The 22,552-nt window shown below is 48.6% G+C and overlaps 2 protein-coding genes across 2 annotated transcripts in view; both read right to left on the bottom strand.

Moving 5' to 3' along the window:
* Positions 1 to 10,057, bottom strand: part of MKNK1 (MAPK interacting serine/threonine kinase 1) — a 51,337-nt gene extending 41,280 nt beyond the window's left edge. The window contains exon 1 of the mRNA XM_045291841.1: positions 9,998 to 10,057. The gene's annotated coding sequence lies outside the window, so the exon portion shown is untranslated. The remainder of the gene's footprint in view (positions 1 to 9,997) is intronic.
* Positions 10,058 to 12,913: 2,856 nt separating this feature from the next.
* On the bottom strand, positions 12,914 to 22,452 carry MOB3C (MOB kinase activator 3C). The gene is made up of 4 exons (XM_004699456.3): positions 22,376 to 22,452; positions 18,843 to 19,304; positions 15,372 to 15,574; positions 12,914 to 14,830 (listed from the first exon to the last, which is right to left on the bottom strand). The coding sequence occupies exons 2-4, from the start codon at positions 19,258 to 19,260 to the stop codon at positions 14,801 to 14,803; spliced, it is 651 nt and encodes a 216-aa protein (XP_004699513.2). The 5' UTR covers positions 19,261 to 19,304; positions 22,376 to 22,452; the 3' UTR covers positions 12,914 to 14,800.
* Between the last annotated feature and the right edge of the window lie 100 nt (positions 22,453 to 22,552).

Here is a 22,552-nt window from a genome sequence, read left to right as displayed (position 1 = left end):
ACTTGAGTGGAGGCCCAATGTCCTTCTGCTACCTTAATACTAAATCTATAAATATATGCACATAGATCTATTGCCCCATCCTCATATATAAATATATTTCCATACGTACATGCCTTTATCTAGACCTCTATAAATGCCCTTTGAAGTCAGTTTTTTTTCCTGTCACAACAATGTACCTATTCATCCTTCAAGGGTAGCAAGGGCTGTTCTAGAGAACTTGGTTGGGAAACTCACCCATTGGCCCTACAGTCCTGATCTCGCCCCTGCAGTTGCTTTTGTGTGTGTCCCAAATTCAAAGAAAATTTAAAAGGAACACAATTGGAGTCCCTTGAGGATGCCCAAATTGCTGTTTTCATGTGATATAAATTGAAGAGTGTAGAATTCTTGTGGGGAGGATTAAGGATGAAAACCCTACCTCTGGAAATGTATAGACTAAATCAGTGTTTCCCAAAGTGGGCAATACCACCGCCTTGGAGGGTGCTGGACCCTTCTAGTGGGCAGTGGGGGCTGCAAAAGCAGATGCCTACATTTTATCCTGGAATATGGGCTACAGGACAAAAGCTTTTCATTGCTAGGGGGGCATTGAGTATGTTTTTCTGAAAAGGGGTTGGTAGGCAAAATAAGTTTACCACCATCTATGACCTAGATGGAGGATATACTGAGAAGCAATTGCTTCACATTTTACTATTTTTGTTTAATACAGGTTCCCAAGAGTTTGTAGCAGTACCTTTTGGTCTATCCTTATCATGTACATTTAGCAAGTGAATTGGAAGAGTCTTGCTTAGCACTTTTGCCAGTGGTTGTGCATAAGGGAATGCAACACACCGCTTGGTACCTCTTCAGTACATGCAGAAGTACGTGACATCACACGTCAGGTTCAGGATTTCTAATGTGCCACTAACTTTGTCTTGGCCCTTTTCCTACAAGCACTTTCTGTCACATCTAGCTTCACAACCCTGTGAGGGAGAACCCATCTTGCAAAGTTTCCTGGTAGGGCAATGGAAAGAGGCGCAAGAGAGCTAGAATAAGGCAGTGGGGGAAATAGCCAATAGTTGTCCTTTTAAAAATAATTGGTAATAGGATGTGATATTACTGAGCATCTACTATGTGCCATGAACTGTGCTAACTGTTTAACATAAGTTATCCCAGGCCTCACAACAACCCTAACATCCCCAAAACAACAACAACACAAACACACACAAACCAGTTGACATTGAGTCATGCTAACTCAGCCTGATCTCATATGTTTCAGAGAATTGCACTCCACAGGGTTATCAATGACTTGATCTTTTGGAAGTAGATTGCCAGGCCTTTTTTCTGAGGTGCCTGTTGTGCATTTGGACCACCAAATGAAAAGCACTTAACCATTTTATTTTTAAAAATCATTTTATTGGGGGCTCATACAACTCTTATCACAATACATACATGCATCCATTGTGTCAAGCACATTTGTACATTTGTTGCCATAGTCATTTTCAAAACATTTTCTTTCTACCTGAGCCCTTGGTATCAGCTCATTTCCCCCCTCCCTCCCTCCCCCACAAACCCTTGATAATTTATAAATTATTTTTTCATGTCTTATACTGACCGCTGTCTCCCTTCACCCACTTTTCTGTTGCCCGTCCCCCAGGGAGGGGATTATATGTAGATCATTGTGATCAGTTCCCCCTGCACTTAACCATTTTAAAAAAGATGTTTTTTTCCCCTATCACCTAGCTGCCATAACAATCCTACCAGATAGAGAATATCCACATCCTCATTACATTACAGATGAGGAAACTGAGACTCAACTCCAGGAAGTTAAGTAACCTGCCCGAGTCACACAGCTAACAAATGCCAGAGTCTGACTCTTAAGTCTATAAACTTAACTGCTGTCTAGAAGGCTGGGATCTAAACCCATGTTTCTCTGAATCCAAGTTCACATTCTCAGCCAGTTCCTTATATTGTCCCAAGTCAGGAAGAACAAAGCAAAATACAACATTAGCAAGAGAAGAGATCTCAGAAGTGAGCCACTGACCCACACCACATGCTGCAGACAACTGGGACTTTAGACTCAGGTCCACAACATCCTTCATAGGCCACACTGGAAGGGTCTGATTTGGAAGCCCCACTAAGTAAACTGAGCTTTACCTTAAATACACTTGTTAGAAATTAAAGGACTGAAATCTGCCTTGGACTTAAGGCTAAACCACCATTGTGTGGGAAGGAACAGATGACTACTATCTCAAGGTTATGGATTTGGAAGTTATTGGACTATGACTCAAATCTCTTGCTTTGAGAGTGATCAAAAAATGGTAACTCAAGAGTACGATATATTTGCAATTTTCATACTCTTTGCTTTTTTTGGTGTGTGTGCTAATTTAGCAAGTATGGTTCTGTCTTTGTAAATGAACATTATTGAAAAATTAGCCCTATCTCTAACCCTCATTGTGTCTAGTAACGTAAATCTAGTTACGTAAATTTTTAATCTGTACAAGTCAACAATCTGTGTATTTTGGTCTAAAAATCTGTTCTAAGCATTTATATATGCCTTTTCTCAACAATGTTTTAAATTTTGTTTGAAACTATGAATGAACGATACTATCACTGGAATTACCATATGCCCTGTATTGTTCCCCAATAAAATGATAATGATATCTCTAAAGTGAACCAGGGACCATAGATACATGAATGAATTTTGAGATGACACTTAACTGTAGCCCTAATCTATGAACAATTAATTCTTACTATGTGGCCCTACTTAATACTTGGTCTCATGGAAAGAGCAATGAAGATATGGGTGCCACAGCAAAATGTGGTGAAGAAATCATATGGTGCCCAGGTATCAGAAAGAATAGTGTCTGGGGCCTTAAAGGCTTTTCTTCAAACAAGCAGCCATCTAAATGAGGTGTCAGCTAAGTCCAAACAAAAGAAGCACACCAGCCCATGTGATTCAAGGACAAGAGGAGGGAATGATATTAGAGCTTAAATGCTGAGCACCCAGTTTCCAGAAGGCTATGGATGACAGTGAAAGCCCCAAATCCATTTGCAGAGTCCCCCCATGGGCCATGCCTCCGGTGACTCCTCACTGACCATAGATTCAGGGATATGAATAGCCTTGCTATCAGACAGAGTGCACTGGAAAAGGGGCCATGGCAGATGTAGCAAGGTAAAAATGTAACACTATCATTCACTCTCCCTTTTGACCCATTTAAAATTTGTTCTAGTTTTAATATTGTCTGCTTTCATTTCAATTGAGGTTTTTCTGTTTTATTTTGCTATTGTTGTTGGATCTTGGTTTGTCTGTCTTTTAAATATGTTTTCCTATATAGGAAATCCAGGATAGTTCCATCTAGAGAGACAGTAACTGGATTAATAGTTTCTTAGGGGCATGGTAAGGAAGGTTGTGGGGAAAGGGGGAGCTAATAACAATGAGCACAAGGAAGAAAAAAATGCTCTAAAATTGATTGTAATGATTATGCAACTATTCTTAGAAGATGTGATTGAACTACTGAATTGTACAATATGTGCATGAAATGTCAATAAAATGATTTTAAAAAGTGAACCAAAATACCCCTTATAGTATAGAAAGAGTAGCTGTGATTGAGAACTCACAGACGATAATGAACAGAACTGGGACTTAACAGAACAACTCCTTGTTGAGTTTGAGGATGGAAAGAACAAAGGAATAGTATATGCCAGATGAGCTACTTCTCCAGAGAGAGAGACACTTAATGAACTGCCAAGCTCCCTGTGCTTGAAATACAAAGGTGCCAACAACTGCTGTGAGTTGATTCTAAGATTCTACTGGCAGAAGATGGCAATCTATGCTATGGCACTGCAGGAGCTGCCAAAATGCTCACATCTCAAATCCACGAGACACACCAAGACCAGTCAGCTCTTGCATTAGACCAGTGGCTTGAAGTTTATGCCTCGGAACAGCCTTCTTGTTGAAGTCCCCATCCACTAATCTAGTCTCCATCACACAGCTGAGCTCATAAAGGAAAGAATGTGGTCTTTGAAACCAAAGCTATTAGATATGAAACATGTTCTCCCACTAGCTTCATGATCTTGGGCAAGCCAATATATATGAATGGATTTTGAGCCTGCACTTAATCGTAACTCTAATCTATGAACAATCGCTTCTCGTGATGTGGCCCTGCTCGATACTTGCTCTCATGAAGAGATCACTTAAGATGCTCCTAGATCACCCTACTCCATGAGCAAGGTATGCCCTCCCAGTGATGTCCCACTGTGTGCTGGAGAGATGTAGTCATCTTTCTGAGGCCTGGTTTCTTTGTCTTTGCACTAAGGGATCATCGTTGTTATCGTGCGCTATTGAATTGATTCCAACTCACAATGACCATACTAGGTTTTTTATAGTATGCCAATATGGCACCTGTAAGAAGATATGGGTGGAGTTTAGCCTGTCAATCAAGTTGCAGCCTGATGACGTCCCTTTGAGGTACAACTGAGATATACAGCTTCCTGTAGGCTGGTCTCTCTCTCTCTCTCTCTTTAGCTGCCAGGGTCCTGCAATAGTTTCCATCAACTTTGGATCCACACAACTTTGCACCCACCAGCCTGGGATATTCCTGCATTCTGTACCATTGCGTGTGACTGTGTGAGTCTGAAGGGACTTATGGACTATATTCGGACGTATGGACTTGAGTTGGACGGGCCTGGATCCTTTCTTGATATATAATTACTTCTTGATTTGAAGCTCTTTACATATCAGTGTCACTGGATTTGTTTCTCTAGTCAACCTGGCCTAACACAGTGACCCTATATGACAGAGTAAAACTACCCCATAGGATTTTCTAGGCTGTAATCTTTGAGGAATCAGATTGCCATGGTTTGAAGCATTGACATTTCAGTTATTGGTAAAGGGCTAACCACTGAGCTACTCGGGCTCTTTAAACTCAGGAATAACTATCCTTATATTAAAGGAAGATTAAATAAATTTTTTTTATCATTTTATTAGGGGCTCATACAATTCTTATCACAATCCATACATACATCAATTGTGTAAAGCACATTTGTACATTCATTGCCCTCATCATTCTCAAAACATTTGCTCTCTACCCAAGCCCGACATCAGCTCCTCATTTTTCCCCTCCCTCCCCGCTCCCTCATGAACCCTTGGTAATTTATAAATTATTATTTTGTCATATCTTGCACTATCCGACGTCTCCCTTCACCCACTTTTCTGTTGTCTGCCCCCCAGGGAGGAGGTTATATGCAGATTCTTGTAATCGGTTCCCCCTTTCCACCCCACCCTCCCTTCACCTTCCCCGTATCGCCACTCACACCACTGGTCCTGAAGGGATCATCCGCCCTGGATTCCCTGTGTTTACAGCTCCCATCTGTACCAGTGTACATCCTCTGGTCTAGCCAGATTTGTAAGGTAGAATGGGGATCATGATAGTGGGTGGGTGGGGGGAGGAAGCATTTAGGAACTAGAAGAAAGTTGTATGTTTCATTGTTGCTATATCGCACCCTGACTAGCTCGTCTCCTCCCAGAGAGATTAAATAGATTAAAGTGTGTAAAGCATCTGACATACTTACTGCAAGCAACCAAACAAAGCAGACACTCAATAAACACTGGTATTCACCTTGCTTCTCTCTTCTTTCGGACCACAAACCACCATGTTAGCTCATCTCTCCTCCTCACCAACTCCATCCCCACCCCACCCTCAGGCACGGCATTTCTATCACTACTCAAGCTGTTCCTTCTCCCAGGAATGAACTTCCTCCAGGGCCCAGGAAGCCTTCTTTAGGCAGGTTGGGATTGATTTCGCCTTCTCCCAAAGCCCCACTTTGTTTATATTCCTTACTGCATCTACCCTCATCAGTCTGATTTCAGCTCCTTCTGTACTTATCTACAGTCCCAACTAGCCTGGATGGAGAAGGTGCCAAGAAGACAATCAATTACGGGAGGGCAGGCAACGGTTGCCCACTGTGTACAGTGGTATTCCTCAATACCAGTACAGAGCAAGTGCTCAATAAGTGTTGATTAAAACGAATCTTTCTCCCCTTGACTGGGAGTCTATACAGAAAGATTCTGTACTGAGTTTATTTTAAAAGTATGCACGTAGTGCCTGACTTGATAATTATGCCATTTTTGAAGCATATTAAGACTCCTAAACCTGTGCCCTAGAAGACCTGTTGGTTTCTTCATGCCTTCACCCTGGTTTTCAATACTTTGGACTCCTCTTGGAGCATTTCTCCAGCGGGCATCTCTTATTCCTCAGGTAGGGTGATCCAGGAGCAAGCTTTTTTCCATTCCATCAGATGACTGTCCTTCCAGTCACACTAAAAACCCAGGTGTGGAATTAGAAAATAGATCTGAATCATTTCTCTCTGTCTCAGCTTCCATATCTGTTTACAGAGCTTTGAGGTGAAAACTGAAAGCACTTAAAACAAGTGTCCAGTGGATTAGCTTGGCAGTTCCTCACACCAGACAACCATAAAACCCAAACCCATGGCTATCTAGTCAATTTCAACTCATAGAAACCTTCTAGGACACAGTTGAGCTGCCCCTTTGAGTTTCCAAGACTCTTTATGGGCGCAGAAAGCCTCGTCTTTCTCATGAGGAGTGGCTAGTGGGTTTGAACTGTGACACTGCAAAAGCAGTCCAACGCATACCCTTCTACAGTACCAGGGCCCCTCCCCTATGACCCAGCCAGCCCAGGCCTAGGTATACAGAAGTGGAAGCAGGGATGCAGACAGAAACCTGCACACCAATTTTCATTGCAGCATCTTTCACAAGAGTCAAAAGATGGAGCAACCAAAATGTCCATCAACAGATACATGGATAAACAAAATGTAGCAATACAATGGAATATTATTTCACCATAAAGAGAAATAAAGTCCTAGTGTATGCCACACATGGATGGATTTTAAAAACATTGTGTTGAGAGAAATAGGTCAGTAAAAGGACAAATGTTGTACAATCTCACTTATATAAAACAAAAACTTCATAACAAAACCAAAGCGTATTAATGGTTTCTAGGGGTTGAGGGAAAGGGAAAATGTTGCCAAAGGGTGTAAAAAGCTCACTGCCGTCAAGTCAACTGCAACTTACCTCACAGGGCAGAGTACAACAGCCTCATCTTATTCCAGTGGATTTGAATTTCTGACATTGCAGTTAGTCGCCCAATGCAAAACCCCACTATGCCACCAGGCCTCCTCTAGTGAGTTTATATTAATGGTGGTAGAATAACTTTGGAAGACAACTTGAAGACTATAAGCAATGTCACTAAATTATAACTATAGAAATTGTTGAACTAGTTTACAAGGGGCTTCAAAAAGTCTGTGGAAAAACAAAAATAAGAGATAGTGGAATCTTTCCATAAATATCTTAAAGGTCCCTTGTATGTTTTGGTGTATATATTTCACCACAATTTTTTACAACATGTCCGGGGCATAGTTAGTAGTCAATGAATGCTAGTTATGATATTAACAATATCACAGACTGGGGGGGGGGAGAGAATTTCCCTTGTAGAGTTGTCTCTATCACTCACTGAGCTTTTCCTGTCCCAAGCCCTTTTCACCTCCAAGTATGTATATGTCTATGTCTATGTATATTATATATGCCCTTGATGAACTAGAGCCTTCTGTCTCATGTGCTGAGGCTGTTGACAAAGAAAAATGTGAATGTGTTCAGGTGGAAAGGGATCACTGTTTCCCAAGATCAAGGGTAAAGTAAATAATCAGTAAACCACCTGTGAATGTTCCCTTGGGTGAACCACTGGAATAACACCCATTACAGGTCTCTGAACAGAGCACTACCTCTCTCACTCACTCCAATAAAACAGTCAAGGCAAGGCAGGAGCCTGAATATCAATCAGCAAAGATGTCTGTCTTCTACAGAATTTCTGTATTCTCTTGTCTTTGAGGCCTGTAATCAGAGTATCATCAATTAAACTAGGGACCTTAAATAGGAGAAGGAAAAGCCCAGTGTCACTCTGAACCTGGCCAGCTCATAAAATAAGGATCAAAGCTAGTAACGCTAAAAAATGTCACTGACCCATTCAGCAAACACACAGACAGAGGCTTACTATGTGTCAGGCAGAGGTGGAATGAAACAGACATGCCCCTGGTAACTTCTAAACTCTTATTATGTATCTACCCTCTGATAGATGCATAGGATCTATACTATGATCAGAGCTATACTCCATGTTCAGCCTCTGCTACAAAAGATAGGAAAAGGAGCAACTTACTCAGCACGGGAATCAGAAAAGCTTCGCCAAGGAGGTCACACAAGATAGGGGCCTTGAAAGATAAGTAGGAAGAGAGAACTCCAAAACGATGGACTATAAGCAAAGGCGGGAGGAAGTACATGAAAAGAGGGTTGGAGACTTGTTTATTTTGACTGGGGCACAGGGTACAAGTCAAGGAAAACCGGAGAGAGATTTGGGTCAGATTGATCATACAGAGACTTGTTTGTGCGGCTAATGGACGCAGACTCTATATCGTGGGCAATAAAGTCCCCCAAAGTTTTTAGAAGAGACATACCATAATCAGAAGTGTCTCACAAAAGTCACAGGTCCCCCCACCCCCCATGAAGGGGACAGAAAAGGACCCAGTTTCTTGGTTTCAAAGGGACCACATAACGACACCACATGGCTTCCTTGAGGTGCTGGAACCCAACAAGCTCCAGGTCACAGACCTTCTGCCTATGGTCCAACTCTCACAACCTGAATTTCAAGAAGTACTCACTTGCCAGGCCCAACTGACAAAATCTGTAATAACCATCCAGACAAGGTCAAGAACTCAGCCAATTCCCCGGATCACAGGAAGAGAAGAGCCAAGGTAGAAATAGCAGGAGAAGGGCCCATCAAAGGCTCTAACAAACACCATTCCATGTACAAACCCAACCCTAGGTCTTCTCTTCACATCTTTCCAGGGCTTGAAGCTAAGTGGGGCTAGAAGCACTTGGCTGATGACTGCGGACCCAGTGGGATAATATTCACCCACATAGGGGAGCAAGTAAGCACAGTTCCCTTCTCATCCTGAAGCCAGTTCCCCCTATAAATCCCACTCAAGCTTCAAGGCCTGGGTCATGTCAACCACTCTCTCAAGTACCCATTCCATAATGACCTACTCGTGCCTGGAAATCGTGGCTCCAGCCCATTGAACATTCATTTCACGGCAGGTGCCATACTAGGTGGTTTACAACGTAATCCTAGTCAATACTCATGACTCTCCTATGCCCATTTTTCTGAGGAGAAACTGAAGCTGAGATGGAAAATGACTTGATGAACCCCTAGGAAGTGGTAGATGTGAGACAGGAACTCAGGACGGCCTGATCCCAACATCAACCCCCTCCAACAAAGCTTCATTCCTGTCACTTGCGCTAGCCCCTGATCTGTCACAGACCACCTGGTGGTTGGCCTAGTGGACAGATAGCATGAAGCACTGTTCCTCTTCCCACGGAGCAATCATGAACGCATGGTCAACCTCCTTGCCATCAAGTCATTCCGACTCATAGCGAGCGACCCTGTGGGGCAGAGTAGAACTGCCCCACGCGGTTTCATCTTCCTGGAAGCAGGCACCTTTCTCCCAGGGGGAGGCTGGTGGGTTTGAACCGCTCACCTTTGGGGGTAGCAACATAGGCGGCGCTTAAGCACAGCGCCACCTGGGCCCCCAGGGTTTAAATGTTGCAAAACAAACCAACAAAGCAGACAAGTTTTCAACAAAATATAAAATTATAACATCCTCGCTTGAAAAACCGTTGACGTTCCGCCTCCCGAACCCTGGCCGTTCGTGCCGTGGGCCCGATCCTCAGTGGGAACGCAGACCCAGAACCCCGACCCAGGCACAGGCTGAGCCCCAGCGCGGACCCGCGCGGCGCCCGGACCTCCGCCGCCAGAGCCCTGAGGGGGCCCGAAAGGGCGCCCTTTGGCTGTCCCTCCGCAACAGAACCGGGTCATGACCTCGAGGCGCTCAGACGGCCCTGGCTGCCCCCACCCTCGTTGCCCCAGCCCCCCTCTCCCTTGCTGCCTCTCTTTACCTCAGCTGACTCCCCGCGGGACGAGTCGCGCGCACCCGCACCGACGAGCGCTCTGCGGAGAACGCGGAAGGGGCGGAGCTAGACCCGAGGGGCGGGCCCGACCCGAAAAGGGGCGTGAGGGGGGCGGAGCTACACGTGCGCCCTAAGGACCACTCGGGAGCAAGCGGGCCGAGCTAAGTAAACTGCGCAGGCCTGAGATGAAGTGGGCGGGCGGCTGCTGGGGCCGGGGCGGGGCTTAGCTCCTTGGGCAGCGTCTCTTGGGGCCCGGAGTCCCCGGCTGGTCGCTGGGGATACGCTGGGAGGGGGCGGCCCAGCAGCCACAGATGTAATTAATATTTATTGAGCGCTTCGGCATGTCAGGGATATAAGCAAGCCTTTTACGTCCGAGGAAACGTTGCTAATCTTTTTGGAAACGGGGGCTAACTCTCTAAAGTTTTATTAAATATCTAAGTGCCTATCATTTGCCCATGAGAGTTTCTCCTTGGAACAAAGCATTACCTGCAATAGTTAAAAAATAAAAAAAATCAAAAGCTTATTTATTGGCAAGAGGGAACTACAACTAAATGAATACCTCACCTAACCCTTACCCCTAGGCTGCAGGTGTCGGGAGAAGCTGGGTGTGGTGACTTGAATTTAATTCGGGTCCTGACTCCCAATGTCCATTTCCTCCCAAGCAATCCTAACCTGCCTGTCTCAGGACTGTGAGCTTCTGGTGAGAAATCCCCACCTCTATTCTCATCTCGGTCTTCTCTTCTGAAGGCTGGAAGGAGGCCTGGCTGGTTTGCTAGATTTCCGTCTGTGTGAAGGCTCGAGGGGGGCGGAATCTTTCTCAAACTTGTGTTTACCCTAGTCCTTCACACAACGCCCCCAGTCCAGCCTGAAGACCTGCATATCCTACCCTCCAGTGTGCCCCCCCACCCCTTAAACTTTAAGTTCTCAGAAGTCCTGATGGCTTGTTTCCCTTCCTGTTCTCCCCTATCTAAACACATCTGGTCCTGGGTTACTCAGGCCTGTAATCCGATCTAGGTTCATAAAGCTGTTATCCCTTCCATAGAACAACCAAGTTGCCACCTGATAAGATGGCTGGGGGTGGAAGAATGAAGGAGAGCTCTCTGAAAGCAGGTTCCCCCCATTTCCCCGTTCTCTTGAGGGGAGGGTAATGGAATGGAGCATGAGATTATTGCAGCAGTAAAGCTCAATGAGGCAGAAGGGGTCCTGGAGGTGGGGCCTTCTATTCAACAGGCAAATGCTCTGTCCCAAGGTGGGGAGAATGGAGCCCTCATCTCCAAAAATGTCTACACAGCTTAGCCAACAGAAAACCAATGCCTTCCCCAGCCACGCTGCCCCTCTACCCTCAACCATTGCCTTTACCAGGACCCGTTCCTGCCAGGTGTTGATCTATAGGGGACTGGTCTGCGTCTCTGAGGCTCCCATTTTCTCATCTCTCGCTTTCCCATGACTTTTTTTTTTCTCTAAGCATCCCTTTCCGAGTCTTTCAAAGCAGTTTTGTAAAGACATTCCTATATCGGGTGCCGGCCGTGGGCCACTGAGCTGAGATAAATGGATCCTTACTGCCATCGTGTTTCAGAACAACTATGAGTCCAGAGGCTGAACTTTCTAACCGTCTGAGCTGTCCAATGACTAAGCAGGTAGTAAGTGACCTGTCATAAGAGGTATGCAAGCAAAGCCATTCTTTACAATGTGGAGGAGAGCCTCCCTGGAGCCAGAAGAAAGAGCAGTAGAGTGGAGGGGCTTCTAGCTCCTGGACTGATGAAAGCAGGGCACTGAGGGTAAGGAGCAGAGCCAGGCAGCTGACCCAGGACAAACTTGATTCAATAAACTATTCTGTGTCAAGCACTTAGAACCGAAACACAGTGAGCATTAGCTACTACTGTCATGGTTGTGACTGATTCACAGAAGCTAAGTCATGAAGGAATTTAGCAATCTGTCAGTCCTTTGCTGCCACTTGTGAACATGAAACAACTGGAGAAATTGGGATTAACAGAGAGAAGGGGCCTGCTGTGACACCCCAGGGCCTGGGACTAGAACCCAGGTCCCTCTGTCCTGCGAGGACCCTTGCATAAAGCCCCCGCAGGTGGGGGCGTGGGGAGAGCTCCATGTTAGCCTTTGCTGACCTCTCTGGACCAAGTTACTTTGCAGTCAGTGCTTTGAGCCCTGGCTCTACCCCCTGCTGAGTGAAACAGGCACCTTTCCACCTGATTTACTGGACCAGAGTCTACATCTGAACCAGTGTTTTCAACTCCTGTCAAGGAGGTAGTTTATAAGTAGGGAGGAACGGGATGACAGCAGGCCCTGACTGAGCCCAGAGGCTCAGGTGGCTCTGGGGGAGTAAGCTCAGGACTCTGTCCCATGGCCAACTGCCACCACTTGGAGCTCCAGCGAGCAGCCAATGGACAGTCTTCTTGAGGAGGCCTTCGCTGCTGATTAGCATTGGGACCACATGACGGTGCTTCAAAATGTTTCTGGAAAAATCCCATGATCTATCTTTTAATTCCACTTTTCCCACACACTTTTTGAAACCTTCCCCTGCCCCCTTATTTCTTCCCTGTCCATCAACCTATTTGCTCCAATAAACCCCCAGATTAACCAGGGAGGTCAAGAGGAGCTGGTGCCAGGTGCTGAGTTGGAATAAGGAAAAACTTCCCTCATTGGGCAAAGCAACAGAAAGACTAGGAACAGCTGTCTGCACCCCAAAGGTCTTAGTTCAGTCTGGCCCGGAAGTCCCAGAGCACTGCGGAAACCTCAGCGTCCCCACCCTTGAGAGCCCAGGCCAGATAAGACCACACCAGCTAATCTTCCACACAGCCCTCCCTCCCCCAATGACCTGGCTCCTTCTACAGTCCGCCCAGCAGCCATGTGGCACCCAGACCAGAGCTTGCCACCAGCTGCAGCAGCTTTAGTTGGCCTCCTTTATTTTACCAAAAATAACAACAATAAAGTCTTCCCTCTGTTTCACAAAAATAGATTTCCCTACCCCTTCCCCACAATCAGCCCTGGCCACAGCCTAGAATCCATCTTCCAAGCCACAGCCCAGCCTGAGGACAGGAAGCTCTGGCCCTCTCCCCGGAGCCTCTGGCAAAGCTGCTAGGCCAGCACAGTTCCCTTGGGAATTTCTCAGGAGGCAACAGTCACAGGTCCAGCTGGCTGATCCTAGGAGTTCCATCCGTTTCCTTAGTGGGCAGGCAGCTGTGGGGTGATGAATGTGGAGGCTTGGCTCAGCAGACAAGCCCAGCCTGAGGAATGGTGGGACACTCCGGTATCAGGCTAGAAATCTTTGCTCAAAGCAGGAACAGTAGGTCCTGAAAAATAGGTTGGCAAACCCTCTTTGCACGTGCACCTCATAGTTCCTATTTAGCAATTGACGAGCCCTGGCCGAGAGTAAAGAGTCCTGGTTTCCAGGTTAATTCCACGAAGGCCTCCCTAGGAGGTCTTGGACCATCTCTTCGCTCTTTCCTCCAGGTATCAAGAGTTTCTTCCAGGGACACTGACACGGTGAGCCTGGATGACTCTCAGGTTCCTTCTGGCTCTCTCTTCATCCTGGTCTTCCAGCATGGCCATTTGGGTATGGTAAAGTCACATTCTTGCCTTGCTTTCCCATGGCTCCAGGCATGAGGGCAAAAGTAATAGAGCTCTGAATGAACACCCAGCCTCTTGCAATGTGGATGTCTGTGCTCTAAGCTCCAGGCAGCTGGAATGTCTCAGGGATGGTTAGGAAGCAGGCAGCTACTTGCAGATTCCCTGTGTCTGGAAGAATCCATTCACCAGCTACTATGTCCTGGTATGGGAGACGAGACTCTGGAGTTTTCTCATCCAAGTTCCACTGGCAACTTGGGCTGGAGGATGTTTGTCTTGGGCTTCAAATCTTGGCAGCCAAGTCTCAAGATTCTGGGAACTACATTGAAGTATATGATTTCCAATTTAAGGGCCAGGGGACCTTTGTGAAACTGAGAGAGCACCCCCAGTCCCCAGGAGTTATAATCAGGAGTCCCTAGAGGCAAAAGGATGGGTGAAATGAAAGCTTGTGAACCTCTCTGGCTGGGAAAATCAGAACCTGTGTTCACAGTGGCCAGCAGGTTAGACACTCAGGGCAAGGCTCTACCTGCCCCCAGCTCCCCAAGACATGCAGCCCGGAAAATTCAAAGGCAGAGATGATCCTAGAACCACATTTTGAGTATGTGCTAACGTGGTGAGCTATGTGGAGCAGGGCTACTGACCCACCATGCTGCTGGAGTGGTTTTGGTCCGATGACCCCAGTATTTTCATTCAGTCATTCATTTATGGAGGGTGTACTGTGTGCCAGGTGTGCAGACACCTCCCACAGTCAAAGTCACACATACACACACGCATGCGCGCGTGCACACACACACACACACACACACACACACACACACACACACTCACTCATTCATTGTTATCTGTGCTTATTCACACAGGCCACTCACTCTCTTGCATCTTTCTTACCATCACCTTAGTCACATCCACATGCCCTAAACAGGCTTGGGAATCACCATGAGGAGGCCAAGTATTAGGGAAGAAACCCTCTGGTCTACCCCACTAGTGACTTCATCGCCAGAGGTTTCACTCCTCCTTTCCTTCTCTTTTGCCACCTTGCAACCTTCCTCCTCGTCCATTCACAAGCAGTGAGAGGGACATGTGGGCAGAAGTCCCGGGGCTTTGGTTGTGGTGTGTGCAGGGAGTCTCAGGGTCTCCAGGCTTCTCTAACACCAGACTTCTTGGGGTCCCCTGCCCCTGCCTGTCAGGCAACAATGTCCAGGCCTGGGCTCAGTGGCAGATCCTCTCTGTCATCTCCCTCTGCAGAGACACAAGATGGGGTGGGTCAGTCAGAGCTCAAGCTGCCAGGCATCCCCCTCCCAAACTGTAGGGCCTGGCTGTTCTTTTGCCTGACTCTGGCCCCTCCAACCAGCACTCCCAAGCTCCTCATTCCCATCCCTCACAACACACATACAACTCCAGCCCGAAGATCTTGAATAAATTCTCTAGGAAAGTAGAGAATGAGTCGTTGAGTAACTTCTCTTTCCCTAAATGCATCTGTGTTATTTCGTGAGGTGCTCTGATGGCATCGTGGGTTACATGTCGGGCTGCAGTTCTAACCCACCAGCTGCGCCTCATGATAATGAAGCATCATTTTAATTCTGTAAAGATGTACAGCCTCAGAATTTCAAGGGGAGAAGTTCTACTATAGGTCACTGGGAATCAGAATCGACTCGGTAGCAGTAAGTTTTGTTTTGAATTTTGAGATTTAACATATGCATCTGAAACTTGTATATGGGACTTTCTCAAAGCAGGCAAGCTTTGGAGGATGTGGGAAGGGGCAGCAGGGGCTTAGCCTCACCAGTGGCTCCAGCTCCCGCTGGTCCACCAGGCTGAACTCCTGAATGAAGTAGTAGAAGTGCTTGTAGCAGGTGTTGACGTGCGCCTCGGCCCCCATGCTGAGGATGCTGTCGAAGTGGTGGATGTAAACATGGACAAAGACTCGGAAGAGGCGGGTCAGGATCTTGGTGCAGACTTGCTGGAAGTTCTTAGGGAAGGGAACTCCTGTGGAGTGGGTTGGGGCAAAAAGGAGGAGTTGGCATTCTAATGATGAAATGCAGCTCAGCCTTGCTGCCCCCACACCCCCACCCCACCAGGCAACTTCTTCCTCTGGCTCTCTCCCATAGTTTCTATTTTAGTGGAACACATCCAACGGGCCTCTTCCCTGCTGGAATACAAACCATCTTCTCTATCTTCCCATCACCAAAAGCAGGGCTATGCAAGCCTGAGTGTGTATGTGAGTGAGTGTGTGTGTGTGTGTGTGTGTGTGTGTGTGTGTGTGTGATCAACCCTTTTAAAACTACAATCAAAGTAATTATAGCCTTTCTGGAAATGCACGCATCTGCAGGTATGCGCTTACCACATCCCTGAAGATGATACTAAGGAAGTTCGTAAACAGATGGAGCCTGTGTAAAACACCAAATCAGGTTCTCAGGATTAAGTCCTAACTCCTGGCATGGTACCTGTTCAAGGCCTTTGATGCTCTGACATTGACCCTAATCTCTGGCCCCACCCAGAGGCCCTCCTTCTTCTCAACATCACACAGCTGACCTTAGACCTCCAATCCTGAGAAGAGTTCAAATGTTCAATAACTTTGATGAAGAACCGTGCATATAAGCCAGGCCCTGCGCAGGGGTTTCCATACTTTTGATTCTAATTCTTATAGCAAACTTGCTGAGGGGTCTAATCCTAGGCTTCCAGATATGATAAAACTGAGGCACATAAACATGCCCAAGGTCACATAACTATTAATTAGGAAAGGCTGGAGACAGGGTCAAGCTCTCTTTGCAGCATACCCTAGTACCCCTTAGACAAGAATTATATAGATCCTACACCTTTCCTGCCCGTGGGAAGCTTCAGGATCTGTGGGGACAAAGAACAATTTTGGTCTAGCTCCCACTCTCAGAGTGGAGATTTGGATGGCTATGCCTTCTTGCTGTGACAGAGCTGCCCCAAGATCCACCTGGGGTCTCCCAGGCTCAGGAGTTAAGGCTAGAAGGGAGTAAAGCTCACCACAGGCCCAGACCTGGCCTCTTCCACTCCACTGATGGGCAGAGTTGAGCCTGGCCTCCTGGTGAGCCCGGGCAGTCCAAACAAGAATTGCCTCAGAATTGTTCTTTTCATCTTGAACAAGAGACCAGAATGGATTCTGGTCTTCAGACCAGAGTCATTCAGACTCACAGTTATGGCCTCCTGGTGGAATAGTGGGCTGCTTACTTCAAGGTCAGCAGTTGGAACCACCAGCCACTCTGAAGGAAAGATGAGGCTTTCTACTCTTGTAAAGATTTAGTCTTGGAAACCTACAGAGGCTAGGTTTCCGATAGAGTCTCGATGAGATGGAAAATGAAGGTACCGTACCATTATTGGGCATACAGGAACTCTGGTGGTTAAGCACGTGGTTTGCTAAGCATAGGCCCATGGCTCAATCCACCGGCCTCTTTGATTGAGGAAAGAAGATAGAGCTGCTCCCATTAAGACTGACTGTGGGATACCAAAAGACTGTTCCCCAACTAGACTCCCCCAAATATATATGTTAGTCTTAGGACACTGCTTGCAACTAATGGCAAATGATTGTCAAGTTATCTACCTGAAGACTACAGCCATCCAGAGCAAGCAGACACCATTGTTTCTCCCACAATACATAGGGCTCACTCCCTGCTTTTAGGGCCAGTGGATTGCTTCCGCTGAAAGCTTAGGCTAAATCAAGTCTCCAGCTTAGGGAAATCAAGGTTAGGCTGCCATCATGACTCTAGGATCCGCCCATCTTGTCACATGTGGACCCCCAATGCCTCCCCTTCCTATTGCGTGTATGCCCCTAGATCGCCCCCCTTCCATTACTGTAGTACCTATAGCACAACCCCTTCCTGTGACATATGTCTTTACCTGTAATTAGGGGGCTTGCAAACCCCCAAAAGATATGTAAGCCTTGGTTAGTAATAAATCTCGCTCTCTCTTCTGCCCTGTGCCACCAAGAGGAGCTGAGGTGAGCATGCTACCATGAGATGTGTCTGACTCTTTCATTTTATTCTCTCTCCTATCACTCATATTTTCTATGACTTTACTATAATATTTACTTATTATCGCTGTATAATTGTGCCTACTGGATCTGTGATGATTTGTTAGGGGCGGGCTACCCTGACAACTGAGAGGTTTGGAATTCCCACGGAACAGCTCTGCTCTGCCTACAGGGTCACTATGAGTCGGAACTGACTGGGTAGCAAGGGGGTATTGTTGGGCATGACGGTGCAGGAAACCACCAACCGCCTGCTGAGGAAGAGTTGTGGGCATAGAATGTGACTCAGTGCCCAGCTTCCCTCAGTGTTCAGACTTCTCCTCTCTGGGCTTGCCCACCCTGCCCCACCCATCTCTGACTCTACCCCTCCCACAGCCTTGCCAAGGCTCAGCAGGTAGGGGTGGCACCCCAGGGTACCCATGAGGCAGCTGTGATGCACATAGAATCATGCTGATCAGCTCCTTAGCTGACACCCCTCATGCTCTCTGGGGGTGCCTGCCCTCCTTCCTTCCCCTCTGCTCCACTGCACCCAGGCTGCCTAGCTGAGATAAGAAGAGGCCTTTGGCCTGGCAAGGATAAGTTCTGCTGTCAGAGCTTCAGCGTTAAAACTGAAAACTGTCCTGCCGGGGCATGGACTCTGAGGGAGTTCTGAAAAGGCTGGATGGCAGATCAGCCCAAACAGGTGGATGGAACCTGCTATAAACACCTAGGGCCTGGAAGATTCTGAGAATCTGTCTATGCTGCGGAGTCTCTAGTTCTCAACCTTCCTGATGCCGAGACCCTTCAATACCTACCGTTCCTCATGTTGTGGTGACCCTCAACCATAAAATTATCTTCATTGCTACTTCATAACTGTATTTTAGCTCCTGTTATGCATGGTCATGTTAATATCTGATATGCAGGATGTATTTTCATTGTTACAAATTGAACATAATGAAAGCACAGTGATTAATCACAAAACAATATGTAATTATAGATTGTGAAATATTTACGGTTTTTCCAATCGTCTTAGGTGACCCCTGTGAAAGGGTCATTTGACCCCCCAAAGGGGTCGCGACCCACAGGTTGAGAACCACCTCTCTAGAGAGCCGCTCAAGCCTTGGCTAAGAAGCGTCTCAAATTGAGAGTCCTGCCTGACCTTGAGCAAGGCACTTAATTTCTAAGAGCCTCGGATTCTTCCACCAAATCATGGAGCCTCCCACCTCACCCCCGAGATCAAAACGCTGCAACTGTGCAGGCCTGCCAGGTGGCTCGGCTCACCAACGCGCGTGGGGAAGACATCCTCGTCGTTGATGAGGCCCTCGATCCAATCCATGAGCAGCGCGATGTAACGCGGTGCCGAGAGCTTGGCCGGCCGCCGGTACTGGCGCTCGTCCTGCCAGCGGTACTCGTAGCGGGGCCCGCCGGCCATGACCGGGCAGCTGGCCTCGCTGCAGCGCTCAGCCATGGTGCCGTAGATGAGGTTGATGCGGTTGAAGAAGTCCACCACGTGCACTGCAATCCAGTCATCGATGCTCTCGCCCGGCGGCAGCCTCACCACGCTGCGCAGGTCCAGGCCGGACTTGAGCGAGGCCTGCGCCTTCTTGTACAGCTCGAAGCGCTGGGTGCCGGGCTCAAAGCGCTTCCGAGGCCGGAACGTCTTGTCCTTGGAGAACACTTGTTTCAGGCACAGCGCCATGGCCCCAGGGGGCCGGATGTCGGGGGCTCTGACCTGCGGGTGCCCTGCCACAAACAAGCGCATTGAGGTCAGAGCTCTACCGAAGGGGTTTTGATTTCCCAACATGTCATTTCCCGCTCGCCGAGTCTTAGATCAACCTCCGCGTCCTCTGCCTAAAATCTAAATTCTCCTCACTTCCTAGGTCCAGCATCCTGCCCCGCTTGGCCAACACCCACAGCCCTCTGACCTTGCTTCGTTTCTGTTTCATCTCATCTCCCAGAGCGCTGGTGCTGCTCGGACTTGCTGTGGGCCCAAGGCTGCAGGGGCTCTCTGTGGGCCTGCCAGGCCCTGCGGCCTGTTCAAGACGAGTTGACCTCTGGGAGCTCCCACAGGCCAGCTGGTGCACTGTGGCAAGCCCAGCTGCACGGCGCTGGGGCCGGAGTGAGGGCCTTCCCCTTCAGTTTCCTTTGGGATATCCCGTAGTTCATCTTGGTGCTGGGGATTCCCAAGGAACAAGAGGGGCTTAACTACCAAAAATGTCCTTTCCTTTTTCTATCCTGAAACAGGAAAGGCCCCTCACGTGACCTGTTGGCCGGCCTCAGAGTGCCGCTGCAGGTGCTGGAGCAGGAGTGGGTGGCAAGGTTGTTTAGTTTTTTTAGTCAATGGCCGGACATCCTTCCCCCTAGCCAGCCTGTCCTCTAACCCCCACCCTCAGCAAGCCACTGGCCCCTTCCCCTGTGCTCAACACTTAGCAGATCCTAGACCTCTATTGGAGCCTGGTGGCCGAGCGGTTACCTGTGAAGCTGTGATCTGCAAGGCCAACCGTTCAAACCCACCAGCTGCCCTTTGGGAGAAAGATGGGGCTTTCTGCTCTGGTAAATAGTTACAGTCTCAGAAACTCACAGGGGCAGTTCTTCCCTGTCCTGGAGGGTTGCTATGAGTCGCCATTGACTCCATGACACTGCTGGGTGGGAGGAGAGGGCAGGAGGATCCACCAGCTAAGACCATCGAGAGCCCATAAAATTCGCTGCCTCTTGGGATTGAAGGACTCCACTCAGAACAGGCTTTGGAGGCAGTGGTCAGAGCCCCAGGCTTGGAAGCAGAAGTCCTGGGGTCTTGTTCCATCTCTACCACTGACTTGCTGGGTGACCCCCTGTGACCTCTTGGGTCATTCCAATAGAAGCCACATTGCTGAAGCTCTCAGTGCAGTCACCTCATCTCTCCTGCGAGCACCTGGAAAATGCAGACTGCAGACTGGAATTTAGCCACAAACAGAGTACACTGACCCTAACCCCCAGAGCACAAGGCTGAGATTAGCCTCTGGGTACATGTGGTTCTGAGCCAAGGCTGAAGTCTGACCTGGCCCTGACCTTGTTCAGTTTGAGTCCTGAGCCTCACACTAGGCGGAGGCTTGAGTATTGCCACAGACAAAGCCTGACCTGAGCATGCCTGGCTGACACCAGCATCTTTCTTCTCCACACTCTGGTAATGCTGGGAAAAGGCCAAGGAAGGGAAGGTGGGCACAAGGCCATACTGGGGCTAGCCAGAGACACAGCACGTCACGGAGGGGTCACTTCGGGCTCCAGTCAAGCGGATGGAGGAGATGTTTGGAACAAGGCACTTTCTCCTATTCACACCACAGGCAAGCCAGGAGCGGGACAATCAAGTAAGATGAAGGCAACTGGGGAGTCTTCCAGCAGGACCTTGTCCCCTTGATAAATACAACAGATGCTGAAGGTCGTCTTACCCAACCCCCTACTTCTCAACTTCTCACCTAAAGAAGTCCTTAGGGTGAGACCTACTGCCTGACGGAAGGAGTCCACACTTTGAGTACAGCCTCCATTCTAAATTATCCTGTGGCAGCGGCTTCCAAAATCACTCACACTATAGTTGGTGGGGGTTCCTGAGCTCACCAACTTTGCATCTGCAAACAGACCTTCAATATGGCAAACAGACCCTTGACTTGGCCCAAACATCTTATCCTCCCTTTCTGGTCTCATTTTCCACCTCCCGACAGCTGGCCCAACCCTCTTCCTGAACCCAAGGGGAGACGAAGGCCAAGGGAGTGCATTTGAAGAGTCTGTGGTCACAGAGATGATAGGCAGAGCGGGGACAAGGTTGGCCAGGAGTAAAGGACCATTGTCCAACATGGACTGATCTATTCTAGTGCAGAGAAGGGGAGAAGAGGGTAGTGTGTGGAAGGGGAAGAATCTTCTCCACCAAACAGACCAAACTGCTTTCTGTTTCCCCAACACACAGAGCTCCTCACCCCTTTCCCACAGCAACTTGGGCACCCTGACCAAGGAGCTGGAGCCCCATCTGGTCTTCTCAGACAAAATAAGATTAGGGGAAGGGTATGGGGGGCATGGAAGGGTGTGCAGGGCAGGTGGCTTTCTATCCATGCAGCTTGTCTTCCCTAATGGAGTGCCCGCCACCCTCTCCATGCACTCAGTCTTTGTCCCTGCCTAAACTTCTGTCCCTCTCCCTGAACTGCTACAGGGGTCCCCTGAACCTGGCTTCTGTTTCTGGGTGTTTCTTTAGCGTGCCAGTGACCTGTTCACTTCCCACATGGACATCTGGACCATAAGGTGACCCTCTGTGGTTCTGACATTCAGCCCCCTCCAGGGTCATGGCTACTGCTCTCTTGGCCTAGCCTAAGGAGAGCTCCGATTTGAACCTACTACCCAGCCTGCACTGTGAGACTGGGGAGGGGAGGCTGTGTGATGCTGGCCGAGATCTATGAGGAAGTTAGAGGCAGAGACTCCATGTTCTTCCCTGTAGGGATCTGCCACCCTCCCTACCCGCCTCCTGCCACTCCCCCCACCCCCACCCCCTTGCCCAGGTTCTTCTCATCACCACTTCTCTGAGCAGCCAACCTGTCAGGGTCTAACGGGGCACAGGTCACAGAGAAGCCGGTCTGACATTTCCGCTCCCAGGACACGCCCCCTCGACCCCCGCCACCCCCCGCCCGGACTTTCCGAGTGCTCGGCACAGATCCTGGACCAGAGACTGGCTGCCGTGCCTTTGGGCCGAGGTGGCCTCCGGACGGTGCCTCACTGGGGCTGCCAGGAAATGAAAGTGGAAGCACTGCTGGGGCGGGGGCGCACGGGGTGCCGGGGGGCGGGCGCTCACTTACGGGGTCTGCCCAGGTGGGACAGCTCAATCCCTTCTTTGGCTGAGAGGTCGCATCCCCAGGACCCTGGGCCACCTTCCGTCTGCCGGTCCTCCTTGCCAATGCCCCCCAGCCTGTCTGCCCGCCCGCCCAGCGGGGCCGGCGGTCGTCCTCCCGCCCGCCCCTTCGGCAGCGCCGACT

The sequence above is a fragment of the Echinops telfairi genome, unplaced genomic scaffold, assembly GCF_000313985.2.
Source record: "Echinops telfairi isolate 266 unplaced genomic scaffold, ASM31398v2 ScPeMD7_443;HRSCAF=831, whole genome shotgun sequence".
Lineage (NCBI taxonomy): Eukaryota > Metazoa > Chordata > Mammalia > Afrosoricida > Tenrecidae > Echinops > Echinops telfairi.
This window is presented reverse-complemented; position numbering and strand designations above follow the sequence as displayed.